The sequence below is a fragment of the Helianthus annuus genome, chromosome 16 (genome assembly GCF_002127325.2).
Source record: "Helianthus annuus cultivar XRQ/B chromosome 16, HanXRQr2.0-SUNRISE, whole genome shotgun sequence".
NCBI lineage: Eukaryota > Viridiplantae > Streptophyta > Magnoliopsida > Asterales > Asteraceae > Helianthus > Helianthus annuus.
The window spans coordinates 3,608,938-3,635,638 of NC_035448.2; the positions used below are offsets into that span (position 1 = coordinate 3,608,938).

The following is a 26,701-nucleotide window of genomic DNA, read 5'->3' on the forward strand; positions in this document are numbered from 1 at the left end:
TAGGACTAACCATATTTTTCTTTCTAAACCATTATTTTTTATTTTTTTACCACCTACCCAAAATCCCCCTAGTTAGCCCCTTTGAGCCTAAACCTTTCATTTCATTACCCTAAAACCTTTTCACCCACCAAAAACCCTTTTTTATTTTTCACCCTTTATTTTAGTAACAAGCTCGGTTTTTCGTAAGCTCGCCATTTTATGTGACTCTAAAAAAAATGATGATGAAGTAAAAAACAAACAAAAGCTTTATAAAAGCTTGTTTGGAGAAATACTTCAAAATAAAAAGTCACTAAAAACAAGGTATGTCACGAAAACCGACGCTTTTTACGATTTTCGCCCTTTTACTAACTACTAACCCAACCACCCACCTTTAACCCAAGCCTAACCCTTCACCCAAAATTCCTCTTGATATTTACAAAGGTAAAAAGTTAAAAAGGAGGAGGATTGATTGCTTGGCAAGCCTATGGAAGGCGTAAGTTCCATGCCGCTCTCGAGTGACTCACTAAAAATTACACATTCGGCCGAGTGTTGAGTGATCTCCCGTGAGGTATGTGAACTTGTATATAAATGGAATTTTAATAAGGCATGTGATGTGTGTCGGTGTGTATATAATTTAGATGTATATTTAAGCCCCTTTTTACACTTTTAGCCAAGTTTTAAATTTATAAAACACGATATTTACTAACACTAAACACACATATGGGCAAGTGCACCCATCGTGGACGTAGTATAGTGTTGGTAAGATACCGAGGTCGTCCAAGGACACAAGAGCTTTTAATACCGGTTTATCCTCAACGTCTAACCAAATCAAAAAAGTGAGAAAAATGTTTTAAACTAAGAAAAATAAAAACTAACTAAATGCTGAAAAATAAAATAAAATAAAAACAGATAGACAAGATGAATCACTTGGATCCGACACGTGTATTAGTATAACCTTTAATTATTTTCGCACTTTTGCACTTGTTTAAGAGATTATCTTAGTTATTGTAGTAGGCCCCTCTTTTGAAGGCGACGTTACCCTCAACCCAGTAGTTTGAGTCAGCAAGGATACAATCCTAAAGGGTCGGATTATTGAAAGATAATGAATTAAGTTATTAATGCAAATTGTGGTAGGCCCCGCTTTTGGCGGTGACGTTACCCTCGGCTAAGTAGTCTGAGTCAGCAGGGATACAGTCCTAAATAGCCGGGTTATAGTATTAATAGTAGTTAACTTATGAGGGGGTCAAAGAGTTTGGATCCCCGCCATCCAATACCTATGGGCATTGAAGGAGATCCTACTAAATTTGACCCAGGTCCCAAGCAGGACCTCTAAACGCTGAACAAGGGCAAGACCCTTACCAAACCGTTCCCTTAACCCCCGACCAGGTAGCCAACATACCTCCATATAGACCGTGGAGATATGAATGGTGAAAATCTTTTATTTTATATAGACAGTAAAATAAAGCCAAGACACCACGGACAAACGATAAGAAAAGATCACCTTCAACATAAGTAACTAGTTATTAAAGTCATTAATACAAAACCAAATAAAAAGTGCAAAAGATTAAAAATAAAAAGTATTATACTAAACACTTGTCTTCACCAAGTGATGTAAGAGACTTAGGCAAACATGGCCTTGATTGTCAAGAACTCTTACGATCAATCTTGGATCCCGAGACGACTCACACACTCTACGATGGACAATGGATGATGGTGGTGGATGGTGGTGTTATGGTAGTGGTGGGTGGTGGATGAAGTGTGAGAGAGGTGGTGTGCCAAGGGATGAGAGAGAATGAAGCCAAGCTCCTCTATTTATAGGCTGAACAGAAGGCTGGACACGGCCCCGTGTCCGCTGGACACGGCCCCGTGCCCGTCTGACATTCTCTCTCTTCATTAATTGTAATTGCGAATTACAATTAATGCGCCTGCTGTACTTTCACCACGCCCTCGTGCCCGCTGGACACGGCCCCGTGGTGGGCAATGGAAGCTTCTACTGGTTTGTCTTTTCTGCTGCTTCCTGGGCACGCCCCCGTGTTCGCTGGACACGGGGCGTGTTCAGACTCTGTTTCTTCTCCTTTGCCTTGGGAGGTGCCGTTGAGGGTCCGGGCAGTCTACTTTTGCTCCTTTTCTTGTATTTATGCTAGAATTCGTTGTCTTTTTGCTTCTTTTGTGATTTTGAGCTCATTTAATCCTGAAAATGCAAAAGGAAGACAAAAACACTATTTTTCCAACATTAGTACTTAAAAAGGGTTAGTTTTATGCCTTAATTGATGTGATTTATATGTTGTATTTTACACACATCAGCATGCTATGCCCGAATAAGTAATTTATCTTATGAAACGTTCTAAATAAATCATAACGAATAGGATTGTAAATAAATAAAAATAAAACTTACAAAGATCTTGGATTCCCGACACTCTAGGACAAGCCAAAAACTTTCTCTTCTACCTATTCCATTTGGGAGTGTAAGCCACATTTAAAGAGTTTTGCTTGAGGACAAGCAAAAGTTCAAGTGTGGGGGTATTTGATGTGTGTAAAATACAACATATAAATCACATCAATTAAGGCATAAAACTAACCCTTTTTTAAGTACTAATGTTGGAAAAAGAGTGTTTTTGTCTTTCTTTTGTATTTTCAGGATGAAATGAGCTCAAATTCACATAAGAAGCAAAAAGACAACTAATTCTAGCATAAATACAAGAAAAGGAATAAAAGTAGACTGCCCGGACCCTCAACGGCATCCTCCAAGGCAAAGAAGAGAAAGCAGAAGACTGAACACGCCCCGTGTCTAGCGGACACGGGGCCGTGCCCAAGAAGCAGCAGAAAAGACAAACTTGTAGAAGCTTCCATTGCCCACCACGGGGCCGTGTCCAGCGGGCACGGGGGCGTGGTGAAAGTACAGCAGGCGCATTAATTGTAATTGCGAATTACAATTAATGAAGAGAGAGAGTGTCAGACGGGCACGGGGGCGTGTCCAGCGGACACGGGGCCGTGCCCAGCCTTCTGTTCAGCCTATAAATAGGGGTGCTTGGTTTCATTCCATCTCATCCCTTGGCACACCACCTCTCTCACACTTCATCCACCACCCACCACCACCATAACACCATCATCCACCACCATCATCCATTGTCCATCGTAGAGTGTGTGAGTCGTCTCGGGATCCAAGATTGATCGTAAGAGTTCTTGACAATCAAGGCCATGTTTGCCTAAGTCTCTTACATCACTTGGTGAAGACAAGTGTTTAGTATAATACTTTTTATTTTTAATCTTTTGCACTTTTTATTTGGTTTTGTATTAATAACTTTAATAACTAGTTACTTATGTTGAAGGTGATCTTTCCTTATCGTTTGTCCGTGGTGTCTTGGCGTTATTTTACTGTCTATATAAAATAAAAGATTTTCACCATTCATATCTCCACGGTATATATGGAGGTATGTTGGCTACCTGGTCGGGGGTTAAGGGAACGGTTTGGTAAGGGTCTTGCCCTTGTTCAGCGTTTAGAGGTCCTGCTTGGGACCTGGGTCAAATTTAGTAGGATCTCCTTCAATGCCCATAGGTATTGGATGGCGGGGATCCAAACTCTTTGACCCCCTCATAAGTTAACTACTATTAATACTATAACCCGGCTATTTAGGACTGTATCCCTGCTGACTCAGACTACTTAGCCGAGGGTAACGTCACCGCCGAAAGCGGGGCCTACCACAATTTGCATTAATAACTTAATTCATTATCTTTCAATAATCCGACCCTTTAGGATTGTATCCTTGCTGACTCAAACTACTGGGTTGAGGGTAACGTCGCCTTCAAAAGAGGGGCCTACTACAATAACTAAGATAATCTCTTAAACAAGTGCAAAAGTGCGAAAATAATCAAAGGTTATACTAATACACGTGTCGGATCCAAGTGATTCATCTTGTCTATCTGTTTTTATTTTATTTTATTTTTCAGCATTTAGTTAGTTTTTATTTTTCTTAGTTTAAAACATTTTTCTCACTTTTTGATTTGATTAGACGTTGAGGATAAACCGGTATTAAAAGCTCTTGTGTCCTTGGACGACCTCGGTATCTTACCAACACTATACTACGTCCACGATGGGTGAACTTGCCCATATGTGTGTTTAGTGTTAGTGAATATCGTGTTTTATAAATTTAAAACTTGACTAAAAGTGTAAAAAAGGGGCTTAAATATACATCTAAATTATATTACACTACACACGCATCAATGCGGAAGTTGTGTGCTTCGACAAGATGATTCGATTCTCGCTCGCGAATGGTGATTTACTATGTGTCTATGGCGAAACTGCTTCGAAAGGTCTCAAACTCATGTCGTGTGTCCAAGCGAGCAAGTATCTCCGCAAGGAATACAGAGCTTTCTTGGCCAACATTGTAGTAGCGGAGAAGGAAAAGAAAAGGAAAACAGAAGTCCAAGATGTTCCCGTGGTCCGTGAATTTCCTCAGGTGTTCCCTGATGATCTTCCTGGACTACCGCCAAGTCGTGATATCGACTTCCGTATCGACCTCATTCCTGGAGCTAACCCCGTAGCCAAAGCCCCTTATCGACTCACGCCATCCGAAATGCGGGAACTCTCGAACCAACTCCAGAAATTACTTGAAAAAGGCTTTATTCGCCCGATCACCTCTCCTTGGGGCGCACCAGTCCTCTTCGTTAAAAAGAAGGATGGGTCATTCAGGATGTGTAACGACTACCGGGAATTGAATAAGTTAACCATCAAGAACCGTTATCCCCTACCTCACATCGACGACTTATTTGATCAACTGCAAGGTGCTACGTGTTTCTCGAAGATCGATCTACGCTCAGGCTATCATCAGCTACGCATTCAGGAAGAAGATATACCTAAAACCGCTTTTCGCACTCGTTACGGCCAGTATGAGTTCGTTGTTATGCCTTTTGGTTTAACCAACGCACCCGCGGTTTTCATGGATCTGATGAATCGCGTGTGTAAGCCGTATCTTGACCGTTTCGTCATCGTGTTCATCGACGATGTCTTGATCTATTCCAAATCGAAAGCCGAACACGCGCTACATCTACGTTTGGTTCTCGAGTTACTCCAGGGGAACCGACTCTATGCTAAGTTCTCCAAGTGCGAATTCTGGTTAGAAGAAGTTCAGTTTCTGGGTCACATCGTGAATAGTCAAGGTATCCATGTCGATCCTGCGAAGATTGAAGCAGTTAAGAGCTGGGTTACGCCTAAGAACCCGTCTGAAGTCCGTTCTTTTCTCGGATTAGCGGGCTATTATCGACGATTTATCGAGAGATTCTCCAAGATCGCTGTGCCGCTTACTGTTCTTACGCATAAAGATAGGTCTTTTGTTTGGGGAACTGAACAAGAGTCTGCTTTCCAAACCCTCAAGCATAAGCTTTGCAATGCTCATGTTCTCTCATTGCCCGACGGAAACAACGACTTCATTGTCTATTGTGATGCTTCTAACCTTGGTCTTGGTTGTGTTCTCATGCAACAGGACAAGGTTATAGCTTACGTTTCTCGATAGCTCAAAATCCACGAGAAGAACTATACAACCCATGATCTCGAGCTAGGCGCGGTTGTTTTTTACATTAAAGATTTGGCGACACTACCTGTATGGTACCAAGTGTACGATCTTCACCGATCACAGGAGTTTACAACACATCTTTTATCAGAAAGAACTCAATATGCGTCAACGCCGATGGGTAGAACTCCTCAACGATTATGACTGTGAGATTCGTTATCACCCAGGCAAGGCAAATGTCGTTGCCGACGCGCTCAGCAGACGGAGTTATTTGCTCAGCATTCGTAATACCCAAGCCCAACACGATCTCGAAACCCTCATCCGCGAAGCCCAACATGCTTGCTTTAATGAACGCACCTTGAAGAAGGAGAAGAATCTATCACGTTGGCGACTACGTACTCCTAAAGGTATCACCTTGGAAGGGTGTGGTCAGATTCAGCAAGAAAGGGAAACTAGCGTCTCGATATGTTGGACCTTTTAAGATTCTTGAAAGGATCGGAAAAGTCGCCTACAGACTCGAACTACCAGAGGAGCTTAGTAACGTCCACCCGACTTTCCATGTGACAAACCTCCGAAAATGCCTGGCTGAGCATGATCTGATTGTACCTCTCGACGACCTTCAAATAAACGAAACGCTACACTTCGTGGAGAAGCCTGTCGAAATCATGGATCACCGAACCAAGCAACTCAGATGCTCGCGCATACCTATCGTGAAAGTCCGACGGGAAGGCAAACGAGGCGCGGAGTTCACTTGGGAACTCGAAAGCGACATGAAGGCGAAGTACCCGCAGTTGTTTAAGTGAAAGGCTAGAGAGAGAAAGTAGCAGAAGGTGATTCACGGTGTTGTGCAGCTTTCAGCCTAATTTCGGGACGAAATTCCCTAAACAAGGGGAGGCTGTAACACCCCGTGTTTCAGAAAGTCAAATTCAAAGTCAAGATTGAAGTCAAAGGAAGAAAAGATCAATAATTGTGATCTGTCCCTCCTTGCTCAATCCCTGATTGACTCCTTTGACCGTAGTTAGTCTATTTTATGTTTATGTTTACGTTAGTTGTATTATGTGGACTAATTAAGTACAATCGAATTAATCGAAGTTTATTTATCGATGCGAATCTTCTTACGACTGTGAATAATAGGAAGTAACAATGCGATAAAGTCAATTAATCAATAATCGAGCAAATCCAATCATCATCGAACTCGAGACTCGATTACGCGAATTTGGTGTTAATATACGTGTGCGTGTGCCTTATGTGTTACTTATGCGTGTCTACTTTTTGTTATGGGTGGTAATTAATCGAAACTCGACTCGAAATCGAAACTCAGTCGAAATCGAATCATGATAATTGGTGGAGAAGAGATAGCACGAGATATAGATGATTGTATGTTAGATATAGTGGTTGGGATTAAAAGTAATTTGAATAGGGAACTCTATCGTACTCGCATCGTCCTCAATCGAAATCGAAATATCAAGAATCGTCGCATCGAACACTCGAATCGTGCAGCTGAACGATCAGGCTACCAGCCGATCGAGCTGCCTGGTCGATCGGCCAGCCCTTTCCTCTTATGGCATCCTGTAAATACCCTTTGTCACTTTCAGACTTTCTACTTTTGGAAACCTCTGACTGACCAGCTCGTGCTCCCCTCTTTTTCTCAGATTCCTCTCGATTCCGGTAAGATTTCATCCTAAATCTTGTACTTTCTTGATCTACACGCACTCCTACACCTTTCTATCTTTCAAATCTTAACTTTTAACCGTGAAATCATCAAGATTCAAGTGTTCTAGGGTGATGTCATCATGGTGTTCTTGAAGAACTTCATGTTTTGGCCTCAATCCACCAAGAATAACTTGGATCTAGCCGATTTCCACATAAACAAACAAGGATCTGTTATAGATCTAAACTTTTACACTGTATGTTTTGGCCTCAATCCACCAAGAATAACTTGGATCTAGCCGATTTCCACATAAACAAACAAGGATCTGTTATAGATCTAAACTTTTACACAGTGAAAAGGATTGAAAGATGGTTTTCCCAACTTTCTTTCAACTCTTTTACACTCAATGCCTTCAAACCGGTAGAGACGGAGCTTGTGCCGATTTGCTAATCATTCCGGTGGTTGCATGACTCAAGATCCGGATTCTGTCCACGAGGTTCACTGATTTCGGGTTAAACGTTAAACTCCATTCCGAACAGTTCACCAGCCGGATTTGGGTGATTCATGTCCGAGCAGGGGAAACAAGTAAGAACGAGGGTTCTATGGTTCGACTCGTTGTCAAAATACCTCGATATAACGACAAACAAACCAGAACAACCAAGTGTTAGACGAACAGGCCGACCAGGTCAGGATGCTGACCGATCGGACTGCTGTCCGAACGGACAGCCAGCCGATCGGACAGTCAGCCGATCGGCTAGCATATGCAGTGCCGTCTCCGAGAAATCTCGAAACGTTTTAGGCATGGAGCCACTAAAAATAAATCGGGCCCATATAATTTAAAGACAATAATCATATATAAAAAAACTATAATATGACACTATTAGTAAATTACGACCCGAATCACACATGAACACAAAGCGATTACAACCCGAATCATACTTGAGCACAAAGCGATTACTTCTAATCACACTTGAACAATTTACAACCATAAACTTCTAACCAGAATCATACAGAACCGACCAAGAATTCATACTTAAATAATCAAAATCCGGATTCAGAATCATAAGTCAACCCTTAATAGAATCACACAAATAGACAATAAATCAGAAATACAGAATCATACATTCATACAAAATCGTCGCTGTGAACAGACCTGTAACGTGATTCCGAATCACTGATTCGTGGCCGCGTCGCTGCTTAACAGCGAACAGAACAATGAACCGACCCGATTTGAATCTTGAATTCCGATTGCTTTTGTGTGTGCGCTGCCTGTTATCTGTCGTCGCTTCGTATTCTGTTCCAGATTCCCGTTCATCACGTATTGACGTCAATCACATATGAAGGCAGATTATAATAATTAGGTTAATAGTTAAGGGCCCAATAATAAAAACATATAGTCTGTGGATTTTTTAAAAAACTCTGGGCCCTCAAGAACTTTGGGCCTAGGTCCATTGCCCTATCTGCCCCTACTTATCACCGGGCCTGAGCACATGGTCCCACACTTGAACAATTCATTGAAGTCTAGTATTGAACGAACTGCTGATTAGTCCGATCGGATTACTCTTTAGATCATGAGATACTATACCTCAACACTTAGCCGATTTTCAACGTGTTCAATGCACTAGGAGTGCCACCTGATCGAACAGCCGTCCGATCAGGTGACACCCTGCTAAGAAGTTGTCTGCTGAAGTACCTAACCGATCGGTTAGCCGGCCGATCGAACGACCGTTCGATCGACCGACCTGAAAGGTAAGGATACTTCAATGTTTTCAAATGCTACAACGAAAACTTCAAAAGTCAAACCATCATACACAAACACATCCTTCTCAAAGGAAGAAACAATCCACTCGAACAACCATCCGATCGGCCTACCGACCGACCGGATAGCTGTCCGAACGGACTGCAAACCGAACGGTCAGCCGTCCGATCGGACTACCGTCCGATCGACCAGCTGTCCGACCCTCCAACACTTGTTTTCCGTTTTACGCGTTGCTTATCGTTATACTATCAAACTATTCAGGCTAACCCTACTCTCAAGTGCTCCCTTCAATCCATCAATCGCTGTGAGTATACTCGAACCCTTTTTGCTTTGGCACTTTTGGGTGTTACATACGTTACTTATTCTAAATCACAATCGAACACACTACTCAATTACTTTAAACGCTAACCGTTACCACATGTATTACGTGACTAAATGAATGCTTGTTGTTATGTTTACACGTGGAATGCTGTCTACCTGCCTTAACGACGATAGTACTATAGTTTGGACTCAGCACCCATTCACACGGGGGTTGTTAAGAACAATTACTTGCATGGATTACGGTGGTAATCATGTATTGCGAACTGCCTCGGGCAGTCAACCCGCAGTCATTGGTATCGATAGATCCATATCGATAATTAACATGCTTCGTTTTCCTTTGTGTACGTGCTGGTTATGCGTAAACTATTTCGAACTCTATTATGCTATTATCAAACTTGTATGCTCACATTTACATTTTATGTATTGACTTTATTTTAACGTATGTGACAGGTGTTTAAGATGCTTATCTGCTAGGAAAGCGAGGCTAGAATAAAGCTCTAGAGCCCAACAAATAGTTGTATGTAGTGGTCAAATTATGGGTCTCTAGAAGCAGACAAACAATTGTTGTATTTATATTTAAATCTGAGTTGTCGGAACAGAATATTTGACTAGATTTTATCTGTAATAATTTGTTTGCTATTTGAGGTACGGTATGGGACGTATTATATAAATTGAATAGTAATGATAGTTGTTATGGAAACTTCTGGACAATCTGTTTCACTCAGTGCCATGCCCCGATGATTCCGCCATCGGTTGGGGTGTGACATTTTCATCTACTTTTCCCGTTTGACAGACCCATCGCAGTGCGTCTATTTTTCCCGTTTGATAGGTTTATCGCAACGCGCGGGTCAGAAAGTGTCTTAGTTATTCTTTTCTATGTTTTACACATAGGCTCGTGGTCATGTAAGAAACATTTGCGTTTCATCTAATACGATATATAACTAAAGAATACCCGCCGCATTGCGGCGCGTGGTAATTCTAGCTGTAACCAATTAATAAATAACTAGGATGAAGACTCGCACGCGTTGCGTCACGGGGCTTTTTAACTTCAACACACTGAATCGATAAAAAGCTACGACTATCACAATTGAATCTGTTTTTTCTTTGTCTACAGTATGCTCAAGAGTCTGTATCCTTTATCTTTCTTACTTTTGGTAGTCTAACGGTTCTATTGCCAACTGCATCCACTTCATTGACCATGGCTTAAAATTCAGCTGAAAATATGAAATTAGAGTATAAATAACATTACTCATTTCTTTATTTATGTTTTACAAAAAAATTATAGTGAACTGAAGTTTAAGAATTGGACTTGAAATGCAATTAATCATGTACACTATTCTTTATACGTCTATCATAATAGAATAAATTAGAATAGAATAGAATAGAATAGAATATTGAAATACATTACTTCTTACAAATTGTGTATGTTTTTAAACAATGGCCAAACTAAAACAATATAATATCATATTTTGCAACCCTTCAATTATCAAATAGATGTCACACAATATAAACTGAAAGCTTTGAAGTTATGCTTAAAAGGAATCCCAAATACCGTCTTGAAGACTTTTATGTTGAAAAGAAATTCCAAACACCCTTTGAAAAGGACTTTTATGCCTTTCTATGCGTTCAAAAAAAGGAGAAATCAATAAGTAAGAATTTCTTATTTCTTCCTTTTGAGAAGTCATAAGCTAAACGGAATCCCAAACACCCCCGGTATTAGAGCTTTTTGATTCAAATTGAGCAGATTATCCAGAGCAGAAAGACAAACGGTGATTTTCTTTTAGTCTAAAAGTGAAGGTTTAGACAAAAGGCTTGTTTTGGAAGAAGTAGGTAGACACATGGTTGGAAGATGAATATGTACAACAACCCAAGAAAAAAATACAACATTATAATGCACAATAAAACACTAATGCATCATGTACAACTACTATTGCTTGAGAATGTTACAAAATTATAGTATATAATATAAATTCATTTCTTGTGATATAAATTCTTACATGGGTCGCAAAACAATTCGTAATTTATTAATGTATTATGAATTTACATCGAGATAGTTGGTAAACGGGCAACAAGCTGCGCCGCTACCCCTTTTTGAATAGCAAAACTAAGCCTTTTAAAAACTACGTCCATAGATCTCGGGGTCATAACATTACTATGCATGACCCTTTGAACTCGACTAAGTAGTTCCACTGCCTCTGGCGCCAGAAAACCAAAAGTATCAAAAGCAAATGGGATAAACACGTGTTGGTTGTCAAGGCACGCTTTCTCATGTTTGGTCACTTACCCGAAGTAGCCTTTAAAGAAGCCTGACCCACCGTAAATGCACTACCCCTAGGCCCACAAGCGGGGAAACCCCTGTTAGATCCACACAGACATGTTTTCCTCCTACCCATCCAAAGACCAGAATGTCAGCTGGTCGAAGGGTAGATCTCCCTTCCAACGGGTCTGTTAAGAATTAACGGGAGCCTCTTTCTTAGCAGAAATAACAACGCACCTGAATATGTCAAAAAGGACATCCCTAACCAAATCATGTCGGTATTTGAACCCCGAGAGCTCTCTACAGTGACTGCATGCTCCCCAAGGAATCCAAACACGCCTTATGATAAACAGGGCATACCTCATCAACTGGGAATAAAGGAATCATGAGGCGATACTTAAGGATAGTACGATACTCCACTGGCGACATATGCTGGCCTAACCCATCTATAGGTATAGCAAGAAGGAAATCTTGTGCATGTGGTGCTTGGAGACACTCAAAAACGGCTTTTTTCTAACGGTCAAGTCAAACTGTACTTCGATTTCTGTGACAATTTTACTAAAAGAGCACTCGCCAATGCATGTTGGGCTTTGGGGGGGGGGTGTCCTTATTAGTGAAACCGCTGAAGTCAAAGCTTGGAATCGTATCACGAAGACAAGCCAAAGCACAAACATAATCAGAATCCATACCACATATGCCACTGTCTCTTAAGATGTGATCCTGTAGCACCCACGATTGGGCCCTCGAGGCCACAAAGCATAGGATGAAGCCTCTACAGCCGAATAACAACACCAATCCACTAAAGGTTAAGAAGGCAGTCGCCACTGGGGTTCCAAGAAAGGAACTCACACCATCATTCCTAATGCTTTCACGCAACCTTTGTCAAAAGCAATGCTGCATATTCCATGTGTACAGGTTTGGCAACGTCCTCAAGCTCAAAGAAAAGCTTCGGCAATGCCCATACAGATCAAAGCAAGCAGGTAGTTCGCTCTGCGGGTCACCTAATTTGGGTTAGAAGACGCCATCAAATATACCGCCTTAGCAGCTCTTTCTTTTGTCAAACCCACCAATAAAGCCTGCGTCTCTACTATAGCCCCCCCCCCAAAAGCTTCAGCCCGACTAATGGCCTCTCGATGGTCCTTAGGAAATAACCCTTCATGAAACTTGCTACCATCACAAGAAGGCCAAAATAGCTCAGTTTTCTTAATATTGAGTTCAAGACCCAATGTTGGACCCGTCACCTTAATGATGTCCAACACTCTAGCCATCTCTTCTGAACCTCCAATGACAGTCCCATCATCAAGATACCAAGCATGAAGGAGAAGCTTGCATTTGTCTCTAATCTGATGCACAAGGGGGGGTGCAAAACAAGAGCGAAAAGAAGTGGTCCCAATGGGTCCCCTTGCTGAACTTCCGTGGTAGACCAAATGTGCCCATCTCCAAGATACAATCTTGCTGGCTGCCCATATAGAAATTCCACCCACAAAGGAATAGAAGGGCACCTCATCCTGACATCTCGAAGTAAGGCTGATCTATCCACCTGGTTAAAAGCATTAGAAAAATCTACAGTAAGCATTGCAAGAGACCCATAAGTTTGATTTATACAAAAATATGTATAAAAAATACACCATATTGGAATGTCTAATGCGCCATAACTACACTAAGAATCTAAGATCGAGTGGTCCACATAATAATAACGCGACTAGGCAAGCAAAGTCGCCAGAAATGACACCAAATTCATTTTGTTTTTGGATATTTTTTTTCCTGTGAAATCATATTTATTAGAAATTATTAAAATAATAATATCAAATATATTTAAAGCTAAATTTAGAAAATGCATACAATTGTTCTCAACTTTCAGAAAAAAAACAGTCGCTGATAGATACCTATTTTCTTTAAATTACAGAAGTTTACAGATTTCGGGTTACGACTTATGAACTTATGATAGCTTGAAGAGTTTTATGTTAATCACATAGGAGAAAAAACATATAATAATTATATTGACTTATAATTAATATAACATGTAGATGTAGATATGATTTAAAGAAACATTATGAGTTGAAGAAACTTATTGCATTCATTTCGTATCTTTCGGAAGAAGTAAGCTTTAACTTGTTCAAGTTACTAATAAAGTCCCAAAAGGTTAATGCATGTTATTTTGAACGGATTGTTAGGGCATGTTAAACAATTTCATTGTTTAAGGGTATGTCAGATTTGCTTACTTTTCTAGGATTATAGATGCTAACATGTAACCATATCCAAAAACGTTAAAATGCGCTCATCAGCAGTGATGGACGCCTAATCCCTTATTTACTAAGGGACTGATTGGCAACATCTGAACCAATAAGCGTTGAATGAATAAAAGGTCTGAATGGGTAAGAGACTCTGAATCAGTAAGTGTTGAACCAGTAAAGTGCTGTTTGGTTGCACCTCTGAATGACTGTGTAAAATGACATTTTTACCATTCTGAACTACTTTGTGCTGAATGAATTATAGCTGTTTGTTTAGTGCTTTGTACTGAATGATGAATAACTTAAAAAACTACAAAACATAATAGAAAATTCAAGTTACACATAAATTCTTCAAAGTTCATGGAAACATAATACAATCCAAATAGAAATTAATACTATGCGTACAATTTTTATTTGAACCATTTGACCATAGTTGACTAGCAATCTGGTTACGTAAGGTATTCATATACTCAATGCCTTGTGAACCCCATTCTATGTCTTGAACGAACTGCCCATCACTTTCACCACCTTATATTTCGGAAAACAAAGTGTTCTCGTCATAGTCCATAAATAATTGATCATGAATATTGCATTTCCTTATAAAATTATGGACAACGAAACAAGCAATCACTATGTCTCTTTGTATTGGAAAAGAAAATGGAGCCATTTGCTTTAGGATTGAGAATCTTGCCTTCAAAACACCATATGAGCGCTCAATAACATTTCTCAGTTGTGCGTGTGCATGATTGAATTTTTCTTCCTTAGTTAACACACGTTGTCGTCGAAAATCGGCTAACGAATACCTCGTATTACGGTAGGGAGTCATAAATCCACGAGTGGTGGTGTATGCAGCGTCACAAAGGTAATATTTATCTATAAACGTTAGTATCAGAACTACTACATAAAAAAACACATAATGTATTAAATAATCAGTGTTAAAGAATGGTTAAAAACCTGGCGGGGAGAAAGGAAAACCGGAAGTCTGCTTAAATGCTACTTCTTTTAAAACTCACGAATCATGTGCAATGCCCTCCCATCCGACCCATACGAACGTGAATATCATATCGAAATAACAAATTGCTAGTACATTTTGAAAGCATTCACCTTTTCCTCTTCCCTATAACGAGTCTGTTGATCAGCAGGCACGATTGCATGTACAAGAGTGCCATCTAACGCGCCTATTGCTCCAGAAAATATTTTTTTTGCTTTCTATGTCGTTCTGATGTATTGGAGTTTGCATTAGAAGATGTTGGAACTATAACTTCTCTTGCGAAATTCATCACTGCCTTTAAGACCTCGTGAAAACATCTATGAATCGTTGTCGAGTGTTGAAACCTCCGTTTAACCATTCGGCACTTTCATGTTTCATAAAGAGAAAGAGAGAGTGACGACAGTTCGACGTTTCGGGGACCTCCATCATCATCGATATGTTTTACTCCACACCACCAAAAACAAAAAAAATGTTGTGTTCATAGAGAGAGAGACGAGGTGTGTACGTTAAAGGAAGAGAGAGAAAGAGAGACATTTTGTGGGTGGCGGCTGTTTTGATTGTGGTATATTAGGGTTTCTTGTGTGTGGGTAAGGTTTTTATGATTTGAAATATTGGGACAAAAAGCGGAGCTTAAAAATCGTTTTTGTGATTTGAAATATTGGGACAAAAAGGGTTTTTTTTTTTTTTTTTTTTTTTTTTTTTTTTTTTTTTGCTATTGATTGTGGTATATTTTTTTATTTTTTTTGCCGTACCCGTATCTTGAATTTTTGAGTTTTGTCGTTCCCCATACCCGTATCGTCCTCGAACCCCAGTTCCGCACTTGTTCCTATGATACATAGATTATGACTAACTCCCACAATATTATTTAATCATGAAAACTACTCAAAAACTTGATTCTTACAAATCTCTACCCAATACGCGACATATATAGCTAACCTAACGCGTTAGACTATCACTATGATTGTTCACATAATTATCCATCCAAACCTAACTCGTCTAGGATACTTAAATTATCTAAGGCTACACAGTATGGGGGCGTCCCCCCTCCCATCTTGACACGGCGACGCCGGCTACACCATCCCGCCCCCCGTCCCCGTCCTCTGCGTCCTTTCTTAGACGTTTGCGACGGACCATTTTGTGGGGCCCAAGACCAAAAGTAACCGTTATTATAAAAAAAATTAATTTCTAATTTAAATTATATTTTCAAACGGTAATAATTCAAAAAAACACACAATTCACTCCCACTTTTATAAATACTCACCTCTTTTACACATTTTTTCACAACTTTTCACCCACAACAATCTCATATCTCTCTCACATTTTATAACTCCTCTTCCCTTTTTATAAAAACTCATCTATTCTTATACCATTTTTTACCCGCTACCACCCCATCTACCTCTAAAAAATTATCATGGCTTCACCTTCTTCCATTTCTTCAATTTCTTCATCATCTTCGTCTACGTAGTATTCTTCAACTTCGGAAGAGGATGCTATTATGCATAACATGGTTATGAACACGACTCAGGTCATCATGGCGGGTGATGAAGCGTCGTCCCAAAGGCTAACTAGACGAGCAAAATTAAATCGAGACCAAGAAGGTATTTTAGTATTTTTTTTCCTTATGTTTTATATAGATTTGAAAATGTATTTTATAATTAATTTCATTTATGGTTCGTTTTAAATTTATAGCCGCCCACGATAAACTAGTAGCCGATTATTTTGCCGACGAACCCGTGTACCCAGCCGAGATTTTTCGACGTCGGTTCCGCATGAGTCGTCCACTGTTTTTACGTATTGCAGGCGACATGGCCCAGTTTGATCCCTTTTTTTACACTGCGAAACGACGATAGGGGGCAAAGGGGTTTCAGTAATTTACAAAAATGTACGTCGGCCATTTGACAACTGGCATCCGGTTTCGCACCCGATGCATTAGACGAGTATATAAGGATGTCTGAAAGAACCGCACGTCTATTTTTGCACAAGTTTTGTGAATGGGTTATCAAATTGTATAGCAAGCGATACATGCGGAAGCCGAACACAAACGACCTTCAAAAGTTATATTAAGCACACGAACAGAGACATGGTTTCCCAGGAATGCTCGGGAGCATTGATTGCATGCACTGGCTGTGGCAGAACTGCCCAGTTGCCTGACAAGGTCAGTATACTAGGGGAGATCATGGACATTCGACTATTATTCTAGAGGCTGTTGCGTCACAGGATCTCTGGATCTGGCATGCTTTTTTTGGTCTACCTGGTTCGCTCAACGACCTTAACATTATACACCAGTCACAGATATTTGAGGATGTAGTGGCGGGTACAGGTTCAAACACAAGCTTTACGGTTTCGGGGGTGGAATACAGGCGAGGTTACTACCTAGCCGATGGGATATACCCAACGTACTCGACAATTGTTAAAACTATTCCATACCCGACGGACGATAAAAGAAAAAAGTTTGCGAAGTTTCAAGAGGGTGCGAGGAAAGATACTGAACGGGCTTTTGGTGTTATACAAAAAATGGCAAATCATTGAACATCCAGCACGTTCGGCTACACCAAAGCGGTTACGAAACATTATGTACGCTTGTATCAACCTTCATAACATGGTCATTGAAGACGAAGGTAGAGCGATATGCGAGTACGATGAAAACGCGTCTACTGGAAATTCTGTTCCAGTTAGTGGGGAACAACAAGATTTGAACATGTTCGCTCTATGTAACGAGTACACACATCATAACCTACAAGCGGACTTGGTGGAGTACATTTGGAACAACGCTCAAAATGAACCCGACAACGACATGGAAGACGAAGACTAGTAGCTTATTTTAATATATTAGGATTTAAGTTTATGTTTTTTTTTTAATTTTTTTTAAGTTTATGTAATGTTTTTTAATATTAATGAAAATATTTTGTTAGTTTATTTGTTAAATGTTAAAAAAAATAGAAGATTAAAAAAATAAAAAAACATAAAAGTGGTGGGGAGGACTATGACTAGAACCATCCTCCCATACCCTCTACTTTTGGGGGATGAACCATTTTTGGGAGGACTATGACGTGACGCCTACGTAACGGATGATCCTCCAAGGATGGGATGTCACCATACCCTCTAGCCTAATCAATTAACTAAGGACATTATAATTACCATAAATTATTAAATCATAATCACATTTAATAATCTATAATTATACACTCTTTAAAATCCTCCTTGAAACTTGCACGCCAAATCGGTTATTTTTAATTAAAAATATGTAACACGAAGTGGTGCATGTACTTACAAACGGATCCACACGCATACGATTCTACTTTTCATCTACATCTAGATCAACAACTCACATCCTCTATCCATCCATCTATCTATCTATCTATCTATTAGAACAGGTAATTAATCTATTATCTTCATATTTTTTATACTTCTTTCATTCAGATCTTTAATTTTAAATTAATTGGATTCTGTGTTGCATTTTGTATCCATTGTTGTTGATTTATTTGACAATGTAAGGCATTTAGTTATTAATGCATTAAAGAATTAACACAATTTGGAGTTAAAATTCCACGTATCCTAATTCTTTCGATTTCTATGAGTTTTCTAGAGGGCTTTTTAGTTTTTTATATATCTGTTATCATTGTTGAAAGATATGTGAGTTTGATTTTGGAAAATCTTATATATATACATCTGTTAATCTGTCACTGTTATTCGTTTTGTTCATCTGAAATTAGATTAGATCACCCATAAAAATGTACAGCTCTATGTATGTTCTTGATTTCTTCTATTTGTTTCTTATTAATTATTAATAATCTGTCACTCGATTGATTGATTAACTGCTGCCCTCTTGTTTGGTTCAATGGTTCACCTTTGTTTATGCATATCAAGTGTTCGATGAAATGCACCACCAGGTTTTCTTGCTTAAACTGGTTATAAATCATTTGGATTTGTGATAAATTTATTTATCTTTGAGTAAACTGCCATTTTGGTCCCTGTGGTTTAGTCATTTTTGCCACTTTAGTCCAAAACTCAAACTTTTTGCATCTGGGTCCCTGTGGTTTCAGTTTTATTGTCATTTTGGTCCAAAAATGAAATCATGTCATATTTGTCTTATTAAATCCTACAAATTTTGTCATTTTCCGCAGAGGCAAAATGATCATTTCTTTTTATAAATAAATACCATGTTTTATAAGACAAATATGACCTGATTTGTCCCTGAGGAAAATGACAAAATTGCAGGATTTTATAAGACAAATATTATCTGATTTCATTTTTGGACTAAAATGGCAATAAAACTGAAACCACAGGGACCCAGATGCAAAAAGTTTAAGTTTTGGACTAAAGTGGCAAAAATGATCAAACCACAAGGACCAAAATGGCAGTTTACTCTTTATCTTTTAGCCCCATTTGTTTGTCCCAACTGGTGTTGCAGCTTGCAATCTGTTTCAATATTCAACAAATTTTCAATTTCTCTTTGGTTTTTGTGACAGTAGACATGCTTAAGACACCAGATCATCAGGTTGCCGGACATGAAGCGGGGGTCGGGAAGCTGGGCCCACTCGTTGATGATTCGGGCCGGTTTTACAAACCTCTTCAGGGAGATCAACGCGGGTCTGAAGAAGTCGCCTTTTACGAATCGTTTTCTTCCAACACGAATATCCCAGAACAGATACGCAAATTCTTCCCTGTATATTATGGCACCAAAGTCATGAAGGCGTCCACCGGGTCAGACCACCCTCACATTGTGTTGCAAGATCTTACATCAGCCAGTCCTAACCCGTCTGTAATGGACATCAAAATCGGGTCTAGAACGTGGGGCCCGGAAGCTTCCGACGCGTACATTGCAAAATGTTTGAAAAAGGATAGGGAAAGCACAAGCACCCCACTCGGGTTCAGAATATCCGGGCTGCAAGTTTATACCGGTGAGGAATCAGGGTTTTATAAGCCCGATAGAGATTATATGCGTAAAACCGGACTAGATGATGTTAAACTCATTCTTAGGAATTTTGTTTCTTCTAACCCGTCTTCAGAAACGGGCCAGGGCCCGGGCCCAGATTGTTCTTTAGTATCTTATGTGTATGGTGGGCCCAATGGGATTTTGGCTCAATTGGTGGAACTGAAGACATGGTTTGAAGATCAAACAATGTACCACTTTCATGCCTGTTCTTTGCTATTCATGTTTGACCAGAGGTTGACTTTAGAAGGAGCCCGGTCAAATGCGGTAGTCAAACTTATTGATTTTGCACATGTTACAGATGGTAATGGTGTTATTGATCATAATTTCTTGGGTGGGTTATGTTCCTTGATAAAGTTCATTTCGAACATAGTTGCAGAGGCAAACGATCATACCGGTACAAACGGAGAGGTTGAAGTTTGAAATTGTCCGTTTTTGTTGCTGCTTTTTAATAATTTGTCAAGACAAGTTATTTGATTTGTAATCATGTTATGTTCTCTTAATGAATCACTGTTTTGCTGATACATTTACTCTCATCTTTGACCCATCATATTTACCCATTTTATGTATCTTCAACCTGTTTACTCATGATTGAGTTGTTTTGGGTCGTGTTTATTCGAATCAAACAAAAATTATTTTAGCTAACGGGGAAACGGGTTCTACTCATAGTTATTAAAGGCGTGAGGCGCACTCAAGGCAATTTGTTGGGCCCGGGGCTTTATTTGCGCCTAGGCGCACCTGGGCGCTCGCTTTAATAACTATGGTTCTAATGCAGAGTCGCAAATGACGTCTTAAGTGATTTTATATGATTATTGCTATATTGTTTTTAAATTGCCCATAAAAACAAATATCCAATTTAAGAGTTTGGTATATGGGTTAATAAAGGAAGCTATTGATCACAATGATATGACATAGTTAGAGGTGTAAACGAGCCGGGCCGAGCCCGAGCTCTACCAGGCTCGAGCTCGGCTCGTTTGGTTTTTATGAAGCTCGAGTTCGAGCTCCGCTCGGTTCGAGCCTACTTCTTTGAGCTCGAGCTCGGCCTCGGCTCGTGAGTAAAACCCAAAGCTCGAGCTTGGCTCGACTCGGCTCGTGAGTAAAACTTAAAGCTCGAGCTTGGCTCGAACTATTTTGAGAACAACCTTAAACGAGCTAAAAGCTCGGCTCGAGCTCACTTCAACATCGCTTAAACGAGCCAAAGCTTGGCTCGAGCTCGGCCCATAATGTTATCATCATTATTAATATATTATATATAAAAAAATTAAAATTTTGTATGGGCTCGTTTAGGCTCGCGAGCCTAAACAAGCTTTGTATTTCAGGCTTGAGCTCGGGCTCGATAACAAAACGAGCTCTATTTCAGGCTCGAGCTCGAGCTCGGGCTCGTTGAGGCTCGGCTCGTTCGAGCTTTTAACCGAGCCGATCGCGAGTAGCTCTCGAGCCTCTAGTCTTGTTTACACCCCTAGATACAGTCTACAAATTCGAAATACAATAACCGTGTAGCGTAATCATATTGGTTGCTTGGGGTTGAAGCAATTAAGTAATCGAAGAAATAAGAACTGTGTTGAAATCCAAACAAACCCAAGATGGAAACCTTCAACAATCAACATCCATGATATGTACCATGCTATAAACTATGAACGCATAAAAAATGGTCCCTAACAACAGCCGGATTCATTCGACACCCTTTGTTCAACAACCAACAACAGCTACGATCTCTTGGAAATGGTTATAATCTTACTGGAAATCTCCGCCCTTCATGAAATCTAGCATTAATACTTTCTCCATTTGCAGTGACATCCACATCTTCATCTTCTGAACAAGAAGACAACCACAACTCATCGTCTTCATCAGAGAACAATGATGATGAGGTGATGGTGTTTATGTCAAAAACCTCGCGTGATTCTTCGACCTCATCGATATCATCATCAGGCAACCCTTTTAAGAAAGGATGCTTTAGCAACATGTTAGCAGTTAATCTACACATAACCTTTCTACACAAACATTTCTCCAAGAAACTCCTCCCTTCGGCAGACAAACTGCTAGAAACAGAAAACAAGTCGCGTCCATCACCAATCCGACTTATCATCTCATTAACACCCAAATCCTGATATGAATACCTAAGCGGTTTTCCAGTCAACATCTCATAAACAATACACCCGACCGCCCAAACATCAGCAGGCTTCTCTTGAACACCATTAACCAAAGCTTCAGGTGATAGATACATAGGGGTACCCCTCGAACAAGGCCCATAATTATTCAATTTATTTTTCTTAATCTGCTTCATCCTCTTCGCGGATCCCAAATCGCCAATTTTAGCAACAAAACCACCAGTTTTACCTTCATTGGCTACTAGCAATACATTTTGTGGCTTCAAATCACAATGAACATACCCTCTTTTGTGAATGTGACTCAACCCGCGAAGAATAGATCTCGCATGTCGCCTCACGTCCAATTCTGGCAATCCTATTCCATTTGAGCTCTTGATTACATCAGCTAAGGTTCCACCAGACCCATACTCTAACAACATGTTATACACCATCCGACCGTTCTCCCCGTTCGTAATTTCTTCCCCAAAACACTTGATCACGTACGGACAACCGTTAATATTATCCATAACCTCTTTCTCCTTCTGAATTGAACCAGAAACAGAAACCTCAGCAGATTTCACGGCCATAACCGGTGGATACAAGCTGTATCTGGATTTATAGTTGTTCAAATTTGCAATGAAAACATAACCGAAACTGCCTTTTCCGATCATTACACCTCTGACCCATGCAGCACCATCTCCATACATCTTTTGTGCATGCTTCGTCCAATCTTCTTGCTTACTTCTCTTCCCTTCATGATCCTTGTCTCCACCAAACAAGCGTCTTTTCATCGTATTCAACTCCTGTAAGTTCATATTCATGCAAACTGATGCGTAAACGTAATGTTTTTTTGTAACAAATTATGAAAATATGTTGTGGAGATTATAATTCACGTTCTAGAGAGCAAAGATCAATCTGGGCAACATGGTGTTATAATTGTGTATGTGTATGTAAAAGCGATGAACTTAGAAGTCTAGAAGGATGATCAGTGATCAGGGTGAGCTTAGGGTTTGGGTTTAGTAGGAGAAAGCGTATGGAATGGATATTGGTTTGTCAATGGTCATATATATCGCACAGAATAACGGTTTCTTTTATCTGCCTTCACGGTCACGTTTTATCCTCTACGAGAGAAACGTAGATTCTTAGGAAAATGTTTTCTTTGGAAAATATTAAAAAGAACATCATAGATTAATTAATATTTAATAATTAACACTACAAGCAAGGTAGCAAAGTACAATTTACTTGAGCATGAGTTTTTAAAATTACTCTAGTAATCTCTCTTTTAAAGTATGTTTTTTAATTATAAAACCTCAAATATACTGTTACGAGTGATTATTTTTATCTTCGTTTTGATATTAGTTTCCTCGTAACAGAGTTGTGTGTGATAATATACAACTCATCCAAACATAGTCAAACAAGTAATCAAAACCCTTTTAGGTTTTTTTTTTTTTTTTTTTTTTTTTTTTTTTTTTTGTTTGTTTTGCATCTTCCTTAATAGGTGTTTTTCTTTTTAAATTTACTAAATAGATAGTTTTAAACTATTAATTAGTTTTGTAACAAAGGAATCGTGTCGATATACATTTTGGTCATACCACAACTTTATTTTTTGAGTTTTATCTTTTGTTTATATGGGGTCGTCGTATGTGTAATTAAATCTACTATTGTATATATATATATATATATATATATATATATAAGGAGCCGTTAGAATAAGAACCACCTCCAGTTATGAGAACCATGAGAACCACTCTCAACCAATTAGAATTTGACAACTCAAAGGGTATTATGGTCATTTACCCCATATGTCTAATCTCTCTTTCTCTCTTCATTAATTGCTACTGACTTTATCTCTCCTCTCTCTTTTTAAATATTCTCTTTCCTGCTTTTTTATGTCTTCTTCATTTCAAATGAACCCAAAAGAGCATCCATTTTCATCTGTCTTCATTGACAACAACCACCAGCCAAAATCAACCCCCCCTCTCATCTCTTTCATCCCGTTCATCGACAACAAAACCACCAGCCAAAAACAACCCCCCCCCTCCGTCTCCACATTATCCGGCTACCACCAGCCAAACACCCCTTCCCCCCTCAGATTCCCGGCGACCCCCAGTTGTAAGCTCCGATTTGATGTTGTGGTGGTGGTGGCGGTTCGGCGGCTGGGTGGTGGTCAGCGGTGGTTGGTCGGCAGCAGTGGTTATACGGTTACGGTGGTTGGGGGCACCCCCCCTGCTTGATGAAGACCGGCGACCCAGGTCCGGCTCCTCTCGATCTCCTGTCCGATCGACACAGGTCCGGTGACGGGGGTATCTGATGTGAGGGTATTTAATCATGTTTTAAAGTGTTTAATTATGAGGCTTTATATGATTTTGTGTATGGAAACGGTTTACTTTGGGTTGATTTTGATTTACAGGTACTCGGAGCATAACGGATGGCTTTTGGAGCTTGACGGAAGGTTTTCGGGAAGCATTATGGAGTATTGGAAGCATACACACAAGTTGGAAGGCCAAAATATGAAAAACGGGAAGTTCGGTAGCAATCGGCGCCACTAGGTGCTGATTTCAGCGCACCACAGAAGGAAATCATAGTTCAGCGCACTAGGCGCCGATTTCCGCGCACTGGGCACTGACTGCCAGATATGACTCGCGAATTTCTTGTTTTCCCACCATATTTAAGCACAAACATTCCCCAAACGAAATTATCATTAACCCTAGCCGTTTTCCACTTCCTAAGAACGAATTTTGGAGTTCCAAACCTCAATCCAATCATCAATCATGCAATTCCTCATCAAGATTGAAGATCAAATCAAGAACATGAGCGGCTAAACCACCCGTGATCATCTCCGGGACTAGGGTTTGTGTTAGGAACCGGGTTGACTTAGTTTTACAAACTTTTGGATTGAGATTTGACTAATCATTCGGTTAGTTTATCTTTATTGTTTATTTGTTTTTTATTAAACTTTGTTGGATTATCATTTGCATACTTGTTCATCAGTTATTTGGTTTTTTCATCAACAATTGGGATTAAATTCTAAGTTGTCATTGTCTTCAACCTTTAACCATTGAACTTGTTCATGTTTATGAAATCTAGGATTGGTAATTATCTAGGTTACTATTCAGTTGCATCAATCTTTCGGTTTCGATCGTGGATCATTGCAATCAAATATATTATCTGTTAATTATTTATCAAAACAAGTAGTTAGCAAATCATGTCTATGTGATTTCTAATTGGTAGTAATTAGGTTACCCGTATTTCTACACAACCTGAAAACCCGGAGATTGGTCCCTCTTCTCACAATTGTTTACAAATCTAATTTATTTTGTTTTCACAATCATTCTAAAAACTGCAAAAAGCAATTAGTTTAGACGTAGATGGTAATTAAAGCAACGAACTTTCATACTTTCCACTGATTCCCCGTGGATTCGACACCCTACTTTCCCTTTACTAGTAAAAGGTGAATAGGACACTTGTAACTTTATTTTTGACCGGCCTTACGACATCGATCAAAATGGCGCCGTTGCTTGGGAATCGGTGCGCTTAGTGTTTAGTAAGTTGTTTTTCTTTAAAAAAAATTTGAAAAAAAAATCCAAAAATATTTCTTTTAGTTTTTTTAGTTTTTTTATGTTAGTTTTCTACGCGGGTATGTTAGTTTGTTTGTGCAGGAAGTGAAATCTTTGGGTCATGGATAGAGCTCATCAGTCATGCCCTTGTTGTGGGAAAATTCACACAGATGAAGATTGCCTAGTGTTTTGGACAGACCCGGTGTTTTGGAAAGAAAAATTGATGTCTGGGTACAGGGCACCTTCATATCACGGACACTATCAGTCAAATGTCAACCATAGGTATGAACGAAATTTGGATTATGATGACTACGGATCCGAGGTGGTGCCCTTTTCAAGATACCAAGAAGATTATGATGGTCGTTACCATGACTACTCTGATTCAACATACAATAATCATGGTAATTACCAAGGGAGTTCAGATCAGCAACACCAAAGTCCAAATGATTATCAAGATAAACACCAAAATTCTAAACTTGATGAAATCATGGATTTTATGAAGGAGGTGGCACAAGAGAGCAGGTTGAGAACTGAGGCTATGGTCCAACGATCGAATCGAATAGACGAACAAATTGCAACACTGAAGGCTGTGAAGAATAATACCACATCCATTCCTGCATTTGTTGAAGAAACGCAAGAAATACCTGTTTTAGTTGATGAAGATGAAGAAGAGGTTGAAAGTCTTCCTGAACTTGAAGTTATATGTTTAAATCCACATGAAGACGTAGCACCTACTGAAGAGCTAGAGACTGATGTAATTCAAGTTTATTCCGAACCGCTGCACAGTTTGATTACTCCAACTAACAAAGTTGGGGATGATGGCTCGAGTGGGAATAAGAGAAAGGTAAGTAGAGAAGACCTCAGACAAGGTATACTGAAGTGGCTATACAATGATCCAACATGCGTATTCATGATTGGAAAGAAGGTGAAGCCTCGACATGTCAATTATCGAACACACCTTGGAAATTCGGTAGGAAAATGTGGATTTCACTTGTTCCAATTTGATTCGAAAAATATCGTTAGCAGAAGAGAGCAGGTAGGAACTTGGAATGTCAATTGCCGAGCATATGCAGGAAACTCGGTGGGTAAATGTTCACTTCGACCCCCATGAACGAACGTCATGTACGGTCTGGCTGAAGACTCATAAACTTAGCGCTCTCGGGAGGCAACCCGAGTTTGTGTGTCAGTGTCTGTTTTGTTCTTCACCATGGCAGTAAGCAAGTGTGGGGAAGTTTCGCTTGATCAGGTACATGTGCTCTTTCCTTTATCTTCGTTTGTTGCCTGGTGATCATGTTCTTTTTTTTGTGTTTTTGTATTTGGTGGTGTTGAACTATTATGTGTTAGGGAATGTGTTTATGTTATTTGTGTTAGGGATTGGCCGCTTATGGGATGGTTTGGCTGTTATTCTCGGGTTCTGTTTTAAAAGCA

General features: G+C 39.7%; 2 protein-coding genes across 6 annotated transcripts; one reads left to right on the plus strand and one right to left on the minus strand.

Annotated features, from left to right (window-relative positions):
- The first annotated feature begins 17,925 nt into the window (after positions 1 to 17,925).
- LOC110915991 (inositol polyphosphate multikinase alpha) lies at positions 17,926 to 20,179 on the plus strand. 5 transcript variants are annotated; one of them, XM_022160739.2, is made up of 3 exons: positions 17,958 to 18,070; positions 19,108 to 19,116; positions 19,160 to 20,179. In XM_022160739.2, exon 3 carries the CDS (start codon positions 19,171 to 19,173, stop codon positions 20,050 to 20,052), a length of 882 nt encoding a protein of 293 aa, XP_022016431.1. In that variant the 5' UTR covers positions 17,958 to 18,070; positions 19,108 to 19,116; positions 19,160 to 19,170; the 3' UTR covers positions 20,053 to 20,179. The 5 variants fall into 5 exon arrangements, with proteins under 5 accessions (XP_022016429.1, XP_022016430.1, XP_022016431.1 ...); XM_022160737.2 differs by lacking the exon at positions 19,108 to 19,116 and having other exon boundaries at positions 17,926 to 18,070; positions 19,169 to 20,179; XM_022160738.2 differs by lacking the exon at positions 19,108 to 19,116 and having other exon boundaries at positions 17,928 to 18,070; positions 19,166 to 20,179.
- A 1,176-nt stretch (positions 20,180 to 21,355) lies between these two features.
- LOC110918834 (mitogen-activated protein kinase kinase kinase 17) lies at positions 21,356 to 22,507 on the minus strand. Its single transcript, XM_022163115.1, has one exon. The coding sequence runs from the start codon at positions 22,505 to 22,507 to the stop codon at positions 21,356 to 21,358; it is 1,152 nt and encodes a 383-aa protein (XP_022018807.1).
- Positions 22,508 to 26,701: the final 4,194 nt, after the last annotated feature.